Source organism: Jaculus jaculus, chromosome 8 (assembly GCF_020740685.1).
Source record: "Jaculus jaculus isolate mJacJac1 chromosome 8, mJacJac1.mat.Y.cur, whole genome shotgun sequence".
Taxonomy (NCBI): domain Eukaryota; kingdom Metazoa; phylum Chordata; class Mammalia; order Rodentia; family Dipodidae; genus Jaculus; species Jaculus jaculus.
The window spans coordinates 102640314-102654733 of record NC_059109.1 but is presented as its reverse complement, the minus strand read 5'-3'; the positions used below and the strand labels follow the sequence as shown (position 1 = coordinate 102654733).

The window sequence follows — 14420 nt, the reverse complement described above, 5'->3', positions numbered from 1 at the left end:
GGGATGCAGAATAGAGGAAAGAGCCATGGTGCGAGAGAACATTCTCAGTAGAAGGAACAGCAGCAGCTGCAAAAGCCGTGATGGGTAAAGGTAAAAGGTAGTGTATTCAAGGAAGAGTGGACAGCAGAACAGTATCCAGAGATTTGAGGAATGTAACTTAGTGACTTAAAAAGAAAAATGTCTTCTGACTGTTCTGAACATTAGCTGTCAAAATAAGCAATGTTCTGCTGACTCTTCAAGACCTTTACATACAACCTCCTTCTGCAAGGCTCTGAAGACATTGGCACCTTGTGACTGAGATATGGTGTCCACAGCAGTCTCAATGTGCGCTGTAGTGCAGACATCATCCTCCAGGCTCTAGTGCTGCTTCCAGGGTCTAATCCTTTACAAGTCCCTCCTGCCTGTGGGCAACAGGAAGTGCAATGCTGATGGCATGTGTCCCCAGAATTAAGGCCAGAAAGCCTATTTTGCTTTCTGCCATAGAGAGTTTCTGGGCTAAGTAAAATGATGATGGAAAATTAGAGTACTACATAAGTTCAAACTGGCACAGCTATTACCTGAGTGCCCTGAGTGCTGGTTCATTTGGAGAAAACCATCTTGCCTTCCTTCCTGCAAGGGGAAAAGTCAGGCTGGGAAGATGTGTCTTTTATTCTGACAATTGTTGTGGATGTTCAAAGCGTATTTGTAGAATTATTGTAGCATAAAGTAGCTTATTTTGATAAACTATGATATTTGTTCTGTATTGGCACTTAAACCTTTAATGCTTGTGTAATGATTGTCAGTGTTGATGAGTTCTTAAGAGAATTTTTCATACCTATAAAGTGCTTTGGAAATGTGATTATTAATGTGAGCTTTTATTTTGGGTGGCCCAGGGAGCAGATGTTGCAAATACTACTCAGGATAACAGACGCTGTTGTGCAGAAGCCAAAGGATAAACACATGAAGGACTTGTTTGCCCAGAGCTTGGCAGGGTTACTATTTAGGGTAAGTCTTTTTTATTAAACCACTGTAAATGCAAAAAGAATCACATTTTAAAGCAAATTAATTGCTGAGAATTTTAAGAGCAATGTACCATTAAGTTCTTAGAAATTTTCCTTGGTTTTGTTCTAAAGGTTATAGTCTAGTCTTTTCAACCCAGTGTTGGCCTTTTAGACTTTCCTACCTCTTTGTTATCTCCTTCTGCTTGGTTTGTTCAAGGAGGTAAGAAAATGTCAAGAGCTGAGCACCTTGGTGGAAAACCAGGTGGATTTAAGAGGTATGGATGGAAAGATGGGGATAAAAACTTACTATAGTTTTCTTTGCACTGCTGGGACAAAACACACGTCCGAAAGCAGGTGATGGGAGGAAAGGGTTTATTTTGGCTTACCTTGTCAAGGGGAAGCTTCACAGTGGCAGGGAGAAGATGGTAGAGCAGACCTGGGACATTTCCATCTGCTGTAGCAAGGAATAAAGAACAGCACTAGAGTGAACTGAGCTCTGACAAGGGGGAGCTGGCTATAACACCCCAAAGTCTGCCACCCAGGAACACACCTCCTCCAGCAAGGTTTCACTTCCCAAATTGCCACCAGCTGGGGATCAAGCATTCAGAACATATGAGTTTATGGGAGACATCTGAATCAGACCACCACATTTTGCTCCTGGCATCCATAAACTCACAACCACCTTGATGAAGTTTTTGGAGTTTGACAGATCTTGATTGAATCTAGTGGTGGCACTCTTGGATCGATATCCTTCAGCACCACTTGATCTTTGTGAATCTCTTGCTGGTGTGCCACAGTGCCTGCCTTGTACCTCAGGGTGGGCTCATTTGGGATTTTCCATTATCTGTTCACTTTGGTATCTTGTATGAGATGTGAGCATGGAACTGGCTGTGGTTTGTGCTGAACTGCAGGCTGTTGTATGGATGCTGTCTTAGTGTCACAGTGCTGTGCAGATGCACTAACTTATTTGTCACAGGACTGTTACATCATCAGATACTTTATTAATTTTATGTTTATATAGAGGGCTACTATGGGGACAGGAAATGTTAGGTTGTCATTATCCTTTATAACTTTTCCTCTAGTGTTTTATTTTTCCTCTGTGGATAATCTACATTTGCAAATTTTCTTCAAAAGATGTCTGAATTTGACCCAGTTTTTATTATTTACCAAATAATGATGATTGCCTTAAGTGGTGTTATAATTGTGATGTTCATGCTAAATAGGATCATATGCTTGAAGCTCTGAAGGTAGATTAGGTATTTATTATAGGATCCAGTTCTTGACAATTATGTAGTGCCCTTAGGGCAGGAGAACGTGAGGGAAGAACCGATTGGTTAGTAAGTGCTCACAAGAGAAGGGTTGACTGTGGCAAGTATTTTTATTTAGTTCCTGTGTTAAGCTGTAGCTAATGAAACATTGAGTGTCAGTGCTGAGGGATTCTTGAGGTGCCCTTAGCTAGCTCTTTTACCTTTTTGTTTTTTTACTTTATCTTCCTTTCCTTTCTCCTTTTTAAAAATATTTTATTTTTATTTATTTATTTTTATTTTTGTAGTCAGTGAATACGGTCAAGTTGGTACCATTGTTAGCCTCCTCCCTGTCCTCTCCCTCCACAAGAACCCTCCTTGTTGGGGTATATAGGTTGTGCATTGTGGAGTTAGTCTTTTACCTTTTTTGTTTGCTTGTGTATATATGTGTGGTGGGCATGCATGTATATATGTGTGTTTGCATATATGTGGCAACATGTATGTGGGAGTGTGTATACACATGTATATACATGCATGTGGAGGCTAGAGTTTGACATTGGTGTTTTCTTTGGTTGCTTCCCACCTTATTTGTGGTGTGTTCCTGGGTTCTTGCTCCGGGGCCGGCCGCAGTCCCCCCAAAGGTGCCCAGGCAACCGGGGTGGGTGAGCACACAAAAGTAAAAGACTTTTGGGAGTGTATCAGTCAGGGTTGTCTAGAGGAACAGAACTACTAGAATGAATTATTTAAAAAGGGGATTTATTGGATAAGCTTACAGTAGTCCAATAGCAGTTGCAGGCCCGAGAATCACTGAACCTGGTAGCTGCTCAGCCCTCGTGTCCAGAAGCCTCAGCAGTCCCGACCCGGCACTGCAGATGGTGTGGGGCAGCCTGGCGGCTTCCTGAGGAGCCACTGGGTTTCGATCCACGTGGGTCCTCAGTTGATGCTCGTCTTCAGTCCGCACTGGTCTTCAATCCACGCTGGAAGGTAGTGAGCAGCTCTGGCAGCCAAGTGGAAGGGAGAAAGGAAGGAAGGAACTCTTTTTACCCAGAGCTTCCTTATATCAAGTCCCCCTCTGAGTGGGGCTGCCCACTCTGGGGGAAGGGCTCACCCTGGGGGAAAGACTTCTTCCTTTAGTTGAGCCTTCCTAGAAGCAACCTGTGGATTACTAAACAGATCAAGTTGACAACATCTTAACTATCACAGGGAGATACTTTTGGTGAACAGCTCTCTTGGTTTATTGTCAAGGAAATGGGTTTATAAGCAGTTGAAGGTGGGAAAAGGGCTCTAAGGGGGTTGGTGAGTTTAAATGCTGCTAGCCTATGCCTAGGGATGTTCTTTCCTACACATAGGAAGTCAGGTGTAGCATGTAGGGAGAGAGTCAGGTCATCTACATAGGGTCCCAGGACTGTGTGAAGGCTGCTGGCTGATAAGGAGTTTCCTAGGCAACTGGCCAAAGGTCACAGGGCTATGGACAAAGTCCATGTGTGCAGGGCTTGGAGAGGGAGTGGCCTCCTGTAGCTCAGGGGTCCTCAGCAATGCCTGGAAGCTCAGGCCCCTCTCCTGAAGGCTCCAGTCTGTGCCTGGCAGTGCCCGACACTTATTTACTTGAACTCAGAATTGGCTGAATCAGTTGGTCCTGCTACTCAACTTACCTTGGGGCTCTACTGTCTCTGCCTCCTGAGCATTTATCTGGGTGTTTGGGATCTGAACTCAGATCCTTGCTGGTATATCAAATACTTTATCATTGAGCCATCTCCCCAGCCCTCTTTTTGAATGAGAAATGTGACTCCAGAATGACCAAGTGACTTTTCCCAGGATACAAATTAAGTTAGTGGCACACATAAGAGTTGGGAATCTTTTCAGTCTTCCTTTTGGAAAAGGGTAATTGGATAAAAGGCTTTCCTACCTTCATAACCAAAGAGTCCCTTCACCTTCCATCTGTCTTTATGACTGCTATTGTAAATTATGTCGATGATTCAACAGGTCTGCTTACATGTTGGTGATACTAGCTAGGGTTTATTTCTTTTTTTTTTAATTTTTATTAACATTTTCCATGATTACAAAATATATCCTAGGGTTTATTTCTGAGGATGACACCAAGATTGTCTTCTGTCTTACACATACACACACACACACACACACACACACACACACACGTAAACACATGCACAAACCATACATATACCAACAGAAAAGAGGAAAGGGCTGCTTGAAGAGGGAATTTGCTTTAAGCAGAATGTTCTGTTTATTTAAATACTGATGAGCAGAAGCTGAGGAAGGAGAGTAAGTTGGAGATAAGGATGCGTAACCATACTAGGAATACAAAGATTTTGAGGAGGAAGTCTAGGTCTTAAGTGGGGCCAGTGTAGGAATGCCTCTTAAAACATAGCTGCTAATGGAAGTGAAGCTAGGTGGATGTCAGAAGGGTGTAGGTATCATGGGCTAAGATCGAAGGAAGTCTCATTTTATGAGGTCTTTTACCTTGGAAGCGTGCAATGAGGCCAGCTGCCCAAAATCAGGGAGGAAACAGTGGATTTGAAGTTCACATGTAGAGAAGAATGTTTGAGGGAACCTCTGGTAAGAGGAAAAGAGCCATCTTAGGAAGCTGAGCAGGTACTGAGTATTTTGTCTGTTCCTTAATTATAGCTGGGTCAACCACACAATCTAGAGTACTACTGGCTCTAAAACTATTTTTTTTCCTTTTGTTTGTTTGTTTATTTATTTCAATTTTTATTAACATTTTCCATGATTATAAAAAGTATCCCATGGTAATACCCTCCCTCCCCCCACTTTCCCCTTTGAAATTCCATTCTCCATCATATCCCCTCCCCATCTCAATCAGTCTCTTTTTTATTTTGATGTCATGGTCTTTTCCTCCTCTTATGATGGTCTTGTGTAGGTAGTGTCAGGCACTATGAGGTCATGGATATCCAGGCCATTTTATGTCTGGAGGGAACACGTTGTATGGAATCCTACCCTTCCTTTGGCTCTTACATTCTTTCCACCACCTCTTCCGCATTAGACCCTGAGCCTTGGAGGGTGTGATTGAGATGTTACTCAGTACTCCAGTCCCTTCTTTCCAGCACTGTGATACCTTCTGAGTAGTCCCAAGGTCACTGCCATGTGAAAAGAGAAGATTCTCTCACCCAAAGTGAGAGTAGAGTTAATATAAGGGTATAAATATTAAGAGAAATGCCTACTGGGCAGTTTGATAAGCATAGTATATACACTTATCCAGACATCAGCAGATGTTACACCCCAAGGGTTCATGACTACCCCCTGTTTTAAGTTTTCAGTATCAGGGATGTGTTTCCCCCCATGGAGTGGGCCTCCAGTCCAATTGGAGGGCTGTTGGTTTCCACCATGATAAATGTGCCACTATTGCACCTATTGGCTCATTTGGGCTGGCTGGCCAATAATGGGGGTGAAAAGGCCCAAAGTGAGGTCAGGGGAAGAGATTGAGTAAAGGAAAGGTGGAGGCAGGGCTAATCAAAATCTAAGAGGATGCAAATAAATCATATGGAATCCTCCAGTTTCGGACAATGGAACACTCAGGAGCCATAGATTATTGTTAGAAAATTTTCAGAGCCAGGGATGGGATACCTCCAGTGAGTTTTTGGCCAGGGAGGTCCCTGATGCCCCCAAAACATTATAGGCCATTGTCAAATCCCTTGGGTTCCCACCAGGAATAGATGGTAAGACCCTATTGCTGAAGACTTCACATACTTGGGCTGCAAGGCCACTGAGAAATCCTGCTGAAACTGAGCTGATAACCTCCTCCATGCAGACCAGCTGACAGAAAGCTGGAAGAAGCCATTCTAAATGTAGCTCAATGGGAGAAAGAGATACCACCAGTGAAGATACTCAACAAAACTATTCTTAATAATAACTAACCTTACAGTAACACAGATCGTAGTTATAGTTGTTCAAAAGTAAGAAAAGCAACATTAAAAAGTAGCTTTCTGCTAAAATTTACTTTATTAATATAATTTGAATTATCTTGTTAAAAATTGTACTATTTTTGGTTTCAGACGCTCATTGTGGCTTGGATCCGAGCAAACCTCTGTGTGTACATTTCTCGGGAGCTCTGGGATGACTTTCTCAGTGTGCTCTCATCCCTCACAGAATGGGAGGAACTCATCATCGAGTGGGCCAACATCATGGACTCCTTGACAGCTGTGCTCGCAAGGACTGTCTATGGAGTGGAGATGACAAACCTACCTCTGGATAAATTAAGTGAACAAAAGGAAAAAAAACAACGAGGCAAAGGTATTTCTACCCTTCCATGTAAAAGCAGAGGTATGGGTATGGGAGGACTGTGTACTCTGCATTTAAGCCATTAATGCATGTCATTCCAAGAAGAACTGAACCAGCTGCAGAGTCTTTTTTAATGCTAGCATTAGAGTGTGTCTTGTATCACTTCATTTCCTTAATGAGGCTGATGACTATCTGGAGACTGTGGAAGAAGAAAGCCAATGAAGTGTGGTGGTGACAGTGAGAACTAACAAGGATGACCATGGCTAGTGCTCGGCACCACTATTGCCTCATGTCACCTTTGTGACAGCCTTATGAAGTAGACACTTATATTCCCTGAATCAAAGACAGAAAACCTGAAATCCAGAGATTCTACTGTGATTGAATCATTCAAGGTCACATAGCTAAGAAACTAAGAAATGGTGATAGCAGAAGTCAACAGCCAATCAAGTCCAGCTCAACATGCCATACTGCCAAGATGCATTCTGTAGCCATCTTCGGCGACATGGAGCAAGGCTGAGTGCTTGAGACAGGGGCCGCTTTGGCTTTTTTGTGCTTCTGGGCAAAATTGTTTTGAGGTCTATGGAAATAAAAGTTAGAATTTTGAGGAAACTTTTTGCTGAAAATGACAATTTGGCCTTCCCTTGACTTCTGTACAGTTGTTAAGAACCATGACATGCTCTTGGGATTAATTTGTCTATTCCAGTTTATTCTGTAAAGATTTTAAGTAGTTTATAGAAATGTAGATAGTACAGAGCAAATGCAAAAAGAAATAGGGCAAAGTGAATGGGAAGTAATTCTAGGTATAGTGCCGAAAATACTTGCTATAGAGGCTTATGGGCTTGCTGGGGAAGTGGGAAGCAGGCAGCCTTGGATTTGACCTTGATCTTTTAAATTTCTTCTCAAGATTATAGCAAACAGAATACAAAAAGTAAAAACACTTTGTTTCTTTAGGTGATAAGTAACTAGACCTAGAAGGCATCTGTCCTTCAAAGTTCATCAAATGTACATGTGGTCTGTTACAATAGACTATATTTCAGTAATAACCTTATTAGGGACTCCATCAGTTAGCATTTGCTGTGTGTAAACTATCCCCAAATTTAGTAACTTAACATAGCATTTATTTAGACCATGGTTTTATGAGCTGGCGTTTTGGGTTGTGCACTGTTGGCTAGTTCTTCTGCTGGTCTTTTCAGCATTCACTCCCGTGTTTGAAGTCTGCTAGGCTGTGCAAAGGTCATTTAGACTACTCTGCATCCAGGAACTGGCTGTAACAAGAACAATGAGTGTGATTGGGCCACACATTATACCACCCTGCAAATTGGCACGTGGTTGTTCATGTACAGGTGTAGGAGCAGCAGTGGGCAAAATCAGAATTTCAGGTTTCTGTCTGTCTAGTTTTATTCCCAAAGTAAGTCATGTGATGAAGCCCAGAGTTAGTTTGTAGACAAAAAAGATGCAGATATAGGGAGGCATGACTCAATTACAGCGATGAGTTATCATATGAGATATGATTAATGTGACTCATTTAATCCATCTTCATTTCTGTATGAGAGTGGCTTGCGAAAGCTCCAGTCAGTAAAAGCAGGCCGCTGAAGCAAAGGGGCTTGTGTCCACAGTGTTCCAGTGGAACATTTAATCTCAGTATAGATTTAGAGTGAGATTTTTTAGTGTAGTTGTTTTTAGCAACAGATTATTTTTTTTCTCCCGTGTTGAAACTGAACAGCCCCTTTCTAAATACATATTAGATTAGAGATCCTTCCCCTCTTGTTCCCTCCCAAGACTCAGAGGGCTCTGTGTAAACAGGGTCTATGAATATCAAGGTGCTTCCTGTGGTTGCCTGGCTATCTAAGACAGAGGTCCTCAGTTTTAGAAGAAGGATTACCCTGCAAGGAATGTTTTCCAGGGCAGAGGAAGGAGGAACTGAAACAGGAGATAAGGATTCACTTTCTCAAATTAATTTTGTTCCCTGTGCTCCAAAATGATTTTAATGTACACACATGCACACATACCACCCTGAGAACTATTCTTTTCTCACTTGTTGGGCAGACAAAGACAGATGAAAAGATAGATTAGCATTAGGAATGTAGACAACTTCAAACATGATATTTTCCAGACATGTATTTTAATTTACTTTTCACTTGTTCTTGTGGCTTTAATATTTATCTTCTCTTTTTTTCTTTTATTTACTTTTATTAACATATATATTATACATAATGGTGGGCTTAATCATAACATTTTCATATATGTATATAATGTTCTTGGATCATATTTATCCCATTACCCTTTCTTGTCCCTCTACCATTCCTGTTTATCCCCTTTTCTCAAATAGTCTTCCTTCTACTTTCATGTATTTTTTTTCTAGTGAATCAATGCACTTAATACACATTTTTTACAGGAACAGGAGTGAGAGATTACATATAGGAGAATAGGCAATTTACCTGTGGCTACATCATTGAAGAAATGCTTCCTCTTCTCCAACAACCATTAACTTCCTATAAATATTCAGGGTCAGTGAGGCCTCATGAGCTCTTACTCCATCCATGACAGAATATTGTCAAGCCCAATCTTGTGCAGATTAATTTATATTTATTTACTCTGTAGAGGGATTTAAATCTTCCTTATAGAAATACTTACCTTCTAAGCATTAAATTAGTGAAAACAGAAAGCATAGTGTATTTCAGTTAGCTTCTCATTGCTGGCGGAAAGTACCTAACAAAATGCAGTTTAAAGGGAAGGAAGGGCTTAATTTGCAGTTTAAAGGGAAGAAAGGGCTTAATTTGGCTTACAGATGCAAGAGGAAGCCCCATGATGGCAGGAGAAAATGTGGCATGAGCCACGTTAGGTGGACAACAGCAGCAGGAGAATGTAACAAAAACTGGCAAGAGGAAACTGGCTATATACCACCAAAAACCTACCCCTAACAATTCACTGCCTCTAGGAGGCTCTACTTCCCAAATTTCTACCAGCTGTGGACCTAGTATTCAGAAGACATGTTTATAAGGGGACACCTGAATCAAATCACCACACAGAGGGATCTGGGTAGAAAAATAAGTCACAAGCTGAAGCTATGGCTACATCATTTTTGGGAAAAATATCTCTTGTCTTACTCTTTTTCTTCCTGTGTTTCTTTTGGGTCCTTGACCCTTATTTAAAACATTGATGAATATGAGAGGAAAGAAGTTGACTAAGATTACATTATTGATTGTTTTAGAGCTTTTTCTAAGGCAGGATTTTGGATTATTTGTACATTTCCATTCTCTTACTGTAACAGGTACCCTTTCATTGCTGGGACAGACTACTCGGCCAGAAGCAGCTTATGGAAAGAAAGAATTTATTTCCAGCTTACAGTTTTGAGGGGAAGTTTTTGGGTTTTGGGGGTGAGAGGGAACAAGATAGGGTCTCACTCTAGCTCAGGCTGACCTGGAATTGGAGGAAATTGGAAAAGCAAGCTATGAGAGTGCTGGGTGCTAACCACTTCTGCCAGGGAAGGTGAAAAAGGTGTTATGAATGCCCAGTGAGACTGTACTGATAAGCCACAAGGCCTTACCCCATGGCATACCTCCTCTAGGCTCTACTAGCTGGGGATTAAGTACGAGGTGTAATCACAAACACATGAACATCCAGGGGACATTTTACATGGTAACCACACCTACCCATTTGGCAAAATTTACTTTGTAGTTCATAGGCATAGATTTCTCTAGGGATTGGTAGATGGATTGGAGTCTGTAGGATGGGGTATACTTTTAACATCAAGGCCTCTGAGTTTTTGGTTTATAAATAGTGGCTTTTGAAGTACCTGGAAATGATAGCACAACTTCACTTGATACTGTTATTACATCGAGAAAGGTTTGTTAATATATAACTTTTGCATATTGAAGTACATAATACAAAGTTTTCATGAGACTGTCAGATTATTATAAATACTTTGTTTACAGGTTATGGATGTACTTAGCAATTTCCTAAACTGCAGCACATGTATGTGTCTCCTAATTTATAACAAGGGAATATGCTACATCATTATATGTGTCCATTTCTTGAGTTACATATCATCATATACAGGCCACTTGCTAAGCTGCTGATTTCATATCATTGCACATCTGCCATCTGCTGAGCAGATTAGGCCGTAAAATGTATCATAATGAATTCAGTCTTGAGATTGTTCTTCTCACCTCATTCTTTATTAGGCTGTGTGCTAGATTCTCAAAAAGGGACCACCGTAGGGAGATCATTTTCTCTCAGCTGGCGTAGCCACCCAGATGTGACTGAGCCAATGAGATTTCGGAGTGCTACTACATCTGGAGCACCAGGAGTAGAGAAAGCAAGAAGTATTGTTCGCCAGAAAGCAACTGGTAAGCATTTGTTTAAATATTTCTCCAAACTCTATTTAATATATTTGTATGAATAAAATGCTTTAAAATTCTACTCGATTTAAATATTAGTTTTTTTTATGAAATATAATGTGTCCTTATCCTTTTAAGTTTTTTGTGTTCTGGTTACTTTTTAACATATTTTAATATTTATTTCTAAATCCTCTTGTGAAGAATGCAAGTGATTAACACTGAGTGAGATATTTATATAAAATATTGAAGCTAAAGGTTTTGCTTAAAGAAAGTTTCCTAATAAATGCATTATTAATTGCAGTAGCATTACTGCTGAGCAATGTTTCTCATAGACTGAAGGAGCTGGCTCCAGCAAAGAAAAAGAGATGGCACACATAGTTCTTAAAAATGGATGGAAACATTTCATTTCTTTGCTTTTTTGAAAAAAAGTGTCTTTTAAACATATTTGAATTAACAATATTACTTAACCAAGAACTCCTGGTTAATTGGACTACTTTGCTACAGTTTATTCTTAAAACAGGTCAGCCTGGGCTAGAGGGAGACCTTACCTCAATAAAATAAAATAAATATTTATTGAAGTTTAGTAATTTTTTTAGTGTTCGTTAGAAACATGATGGTTTAGAATCCTGGTGGTATTTTTTTAATTAATTAATTAATTTTTTAATTTTTTTCCATGATTATAAAAAAAATCCCATGGTAATTCCCTCCCTCCCCTGGTGGTATTTTTGTAGAAGTTTATTATCTCCTAACCTAACTTTATCATTCTTTTTGCTTAGCATTTGCTGGTGATTATCTCCTATTTATCTATATCTATGATTCTACTTATTCTTTTCCATCATTCTGTCCACTGAGGAAAAACCCAGTTCCTGAAAACATGAATCATTCAAGGATGCTCCCTGATTTCCTTCCCTACAGTTTTTTTTCTATCACTAGATCCTTCATAGAAAGAGATCAGAAGTTTGTGGCCAAGGCAGCATTCCTGAGCTACCCAGACTTCCTGTTGCCCCCTCCCTTTCAATCAGATTGTTAATCCAAACCACTGAATATTATTGGCACATGTGGACAGGGAGTGAATCACTGTTCATGCATGTTTGATATATCACTACTTTGTCAAAACATAGATGTTCAGAGGTGGTATCTTAATGTTCACCAAGGCATTTTACCCTGAGTGTGGTAGAGACACCGTTATGCTTTAGAAAGTCCTTAGAGAAGGCACTTAGATTGTGTTTATAAATGCTCTTAAGTTGTCTGAGGGGCCATGACATTAGAAAAACCTTTACAAAAGTTTTATAAAAATATCTGTGGAATATATACTTTAAAACCATAAGCTTGGGCTGGGAAGATGGTTCAGTGGTTAAAGACTCTTGCAAAGTCTGCCTACCTGGATTAATTCCCAGTCCACCTAGCTAAGCTAGACACAAAAAGTGACTCAAGGGTCTGGTAATTTGTTGGCAGCAGTGAGAGGCCCTGGCAGGCTTACCCAAATGCACATAAAAATAACTTGAAAAAAGAAAAAACCATAAGCTTGGCTCTTGCAGTCTTAACTAAAGTAAAACAAGTCTAGAACCAGTACCTTCCAAAGATAATGAAGATGGTCAGTTGAATAGGTTCATTATTGTTACGCATTATGTGTATGCATTTCCTATTATAATTTAAATTGAAAAATGTTATTAATCAGTTGTTGCCTATAAAACAACTGACATTTGAAGATTTGATTATCTCATACTATTTAATAGTAATATATGGACTAGATATTTGTGATTTTACTTGTTTTATTTTTATGTATTATAACTCACCTTCTTCTAAAAAGCACTAAATGCTCAAATGAAAAGCCTCCAACATACTGAGAGATAAACAAATATTTAACATTTTGACATTTACATGTAAGTTGGCCTTTACATATTATCTTACAAATACATGAACTATACAGTAATCACATTAGTGGGAATTCTAATAGGCAAAGGATTGAGGAAAGGACAAAGTAAAATATTTGTTTTACTTTTTGCAAATGTACCACTATTGTTGGTACTTTTGTTTCATTCCTGCTAAATGAAGGTACAAAAAACCATTTATAAAGCAGAAAATGATCCCCTTTTTTATGGTTAAACTGATAACTGAATGTGGTTTTTGTATATTAAGTATGTTTTCCTTCTGTGTCTGTCATTTCCTCAGATGTTTATTTGATAAACATCATATGATAACATCATAAAGTTAATACCAAGAAAATACAGCTTTAATGAGTATGTAATATGATACAAAAACAGATTTCTTTTTTTTAAAAGTGCTTTATTTATTTGTTTATTTGACAGAGAAAGAGGGAGAGGGAAGGAGAGAGAGAATGGGCACGCCAGGGCCTCCAGCCACTGTAAACAAACTCCAGATACATGCACTTCCTTGTGCATCTGGCTAACGTGGGTCCTGGGGAACTGAGCCTGGGTCCTTTGGCTTTGCAGGCAATGACTTAAACACTAAGCCATCCCTCCAGCCTTGGATTTTCCCTTTTGAAAAAAATGTATATGTTCTTGAGCTTTAGGATATTTGATTCACTAAGTAGTTTTCTTTTGAATATAGTCAGCTCTCAGTGAACCAGTTTCTGAATTATTTTATCATTTATTTAAAAAATTTTCATCTTGGACCAGGTAGAGAACTATGGCAATTTTATGTGTATTCTTTAGGAGGAGATTATAATGTTTACCTAAAAATATAATCAGATGGCATTCTTAATATACAGCAGACAAAGGAAGGCTAATACATAAAGCTTTCCAAAATAAAGTCAGTCCTTTGTGGATTGCTCATTGTGCCTCTGTCTTCAAAATAATTCACTGAAAGTTGGCTATATTTACAGACTGATGAAATACTGTTATTTATGCTGACTTCCTTTACAGTTTAAAATGACTTCCTTTAAATATTTAAAGAGCCCAGAAAAAGCACTTAAAAATCTGTGAAAGGTGTTGATGTACTCCTGATGTAACTGTTCCTTTATCTCCCCTGGAAGCCAAGCGCAGCCAGTCTATCAGCAACTGTGTCCACCTCTCTGAGGCTTTGCCCGCCACTAAAAGCGTCCCGCTCCTACTTCACACCGTGAGCGCTCTCTTACCCGGTCTCTCTTACTCTTCTTGCTCTCACAGGCTGTCAGGTACTGTAATGCTTTCTTGTGTGTCTCTCTATGTACCTGGGCTTCTCCTGCCTGTTGCCTCCACCCTTTCTTCATTTTCTCCTTCCTTTCCCCATGTCACATATTGGAGTCTGGCTATTTCTCTTGTGTTAAATTTCAGAGAATGCTGATAGTTGTTTTGTATTGTTGATGTTTAGTAGCAATTAAGTAGTCAAGAAATTTTTTCTGCAACCCTGCTCGTTGTCATATTCATGCTGATAATTAAGATTTTACTTGTGGTTAAACCAAAGTTAAACAGTTCTAGTTTCTAACACATTTTGTTCCTGGACTTCAGCTAGTTCAAACTGAATTTAGTTACGTGTGGTATACACAAAATGCAATTTTGATTTTCTTCACAACATTTCCTCAGTGGCATGGGAGATGGCTCAGTGGATGAAACACTTGCCACATAATCATGAGTACCTGAGTTCAGAACCTCAGAACC

At 39.7% G+C, this 14420-nt stretch overlaps 1 protein-coding gene across 4 annotated transcripts in view; it reads left to right on the top strand.

The window, feature by feature from the left end:
• The window catches only part of Ralgapa2 (Ral GTPase activating protein catalytic subunit alpha 2), a 366249-nt gene that overhangs the window by 131607 nt on the left and 220222 nt on the right, over positions 1-14420 (top strand). For 3 of the 4 annotated variants that reach the window (XM_045156188.1, XR_006638510.1, XR_006638509.1), the window contains exons 14-17: positions 873-984; positions 6256-6493; positions 10666-10830; positions 13817-13957. In XM_045156188.1, the coding sequence (XP_045012123.1) occupies positions 873-984; positions 6256-6493; positions 10666-10830; positions 13817-13957 (656 nt within the window). The remainder of the gene's footprint in view (positions 1-872; positions 985-6255; positions 6494-10665; positions 10831-13816; positions 13958-14420) is intronic. The other variant, XM_045156189.1, reaches the window with a different exon arrangement.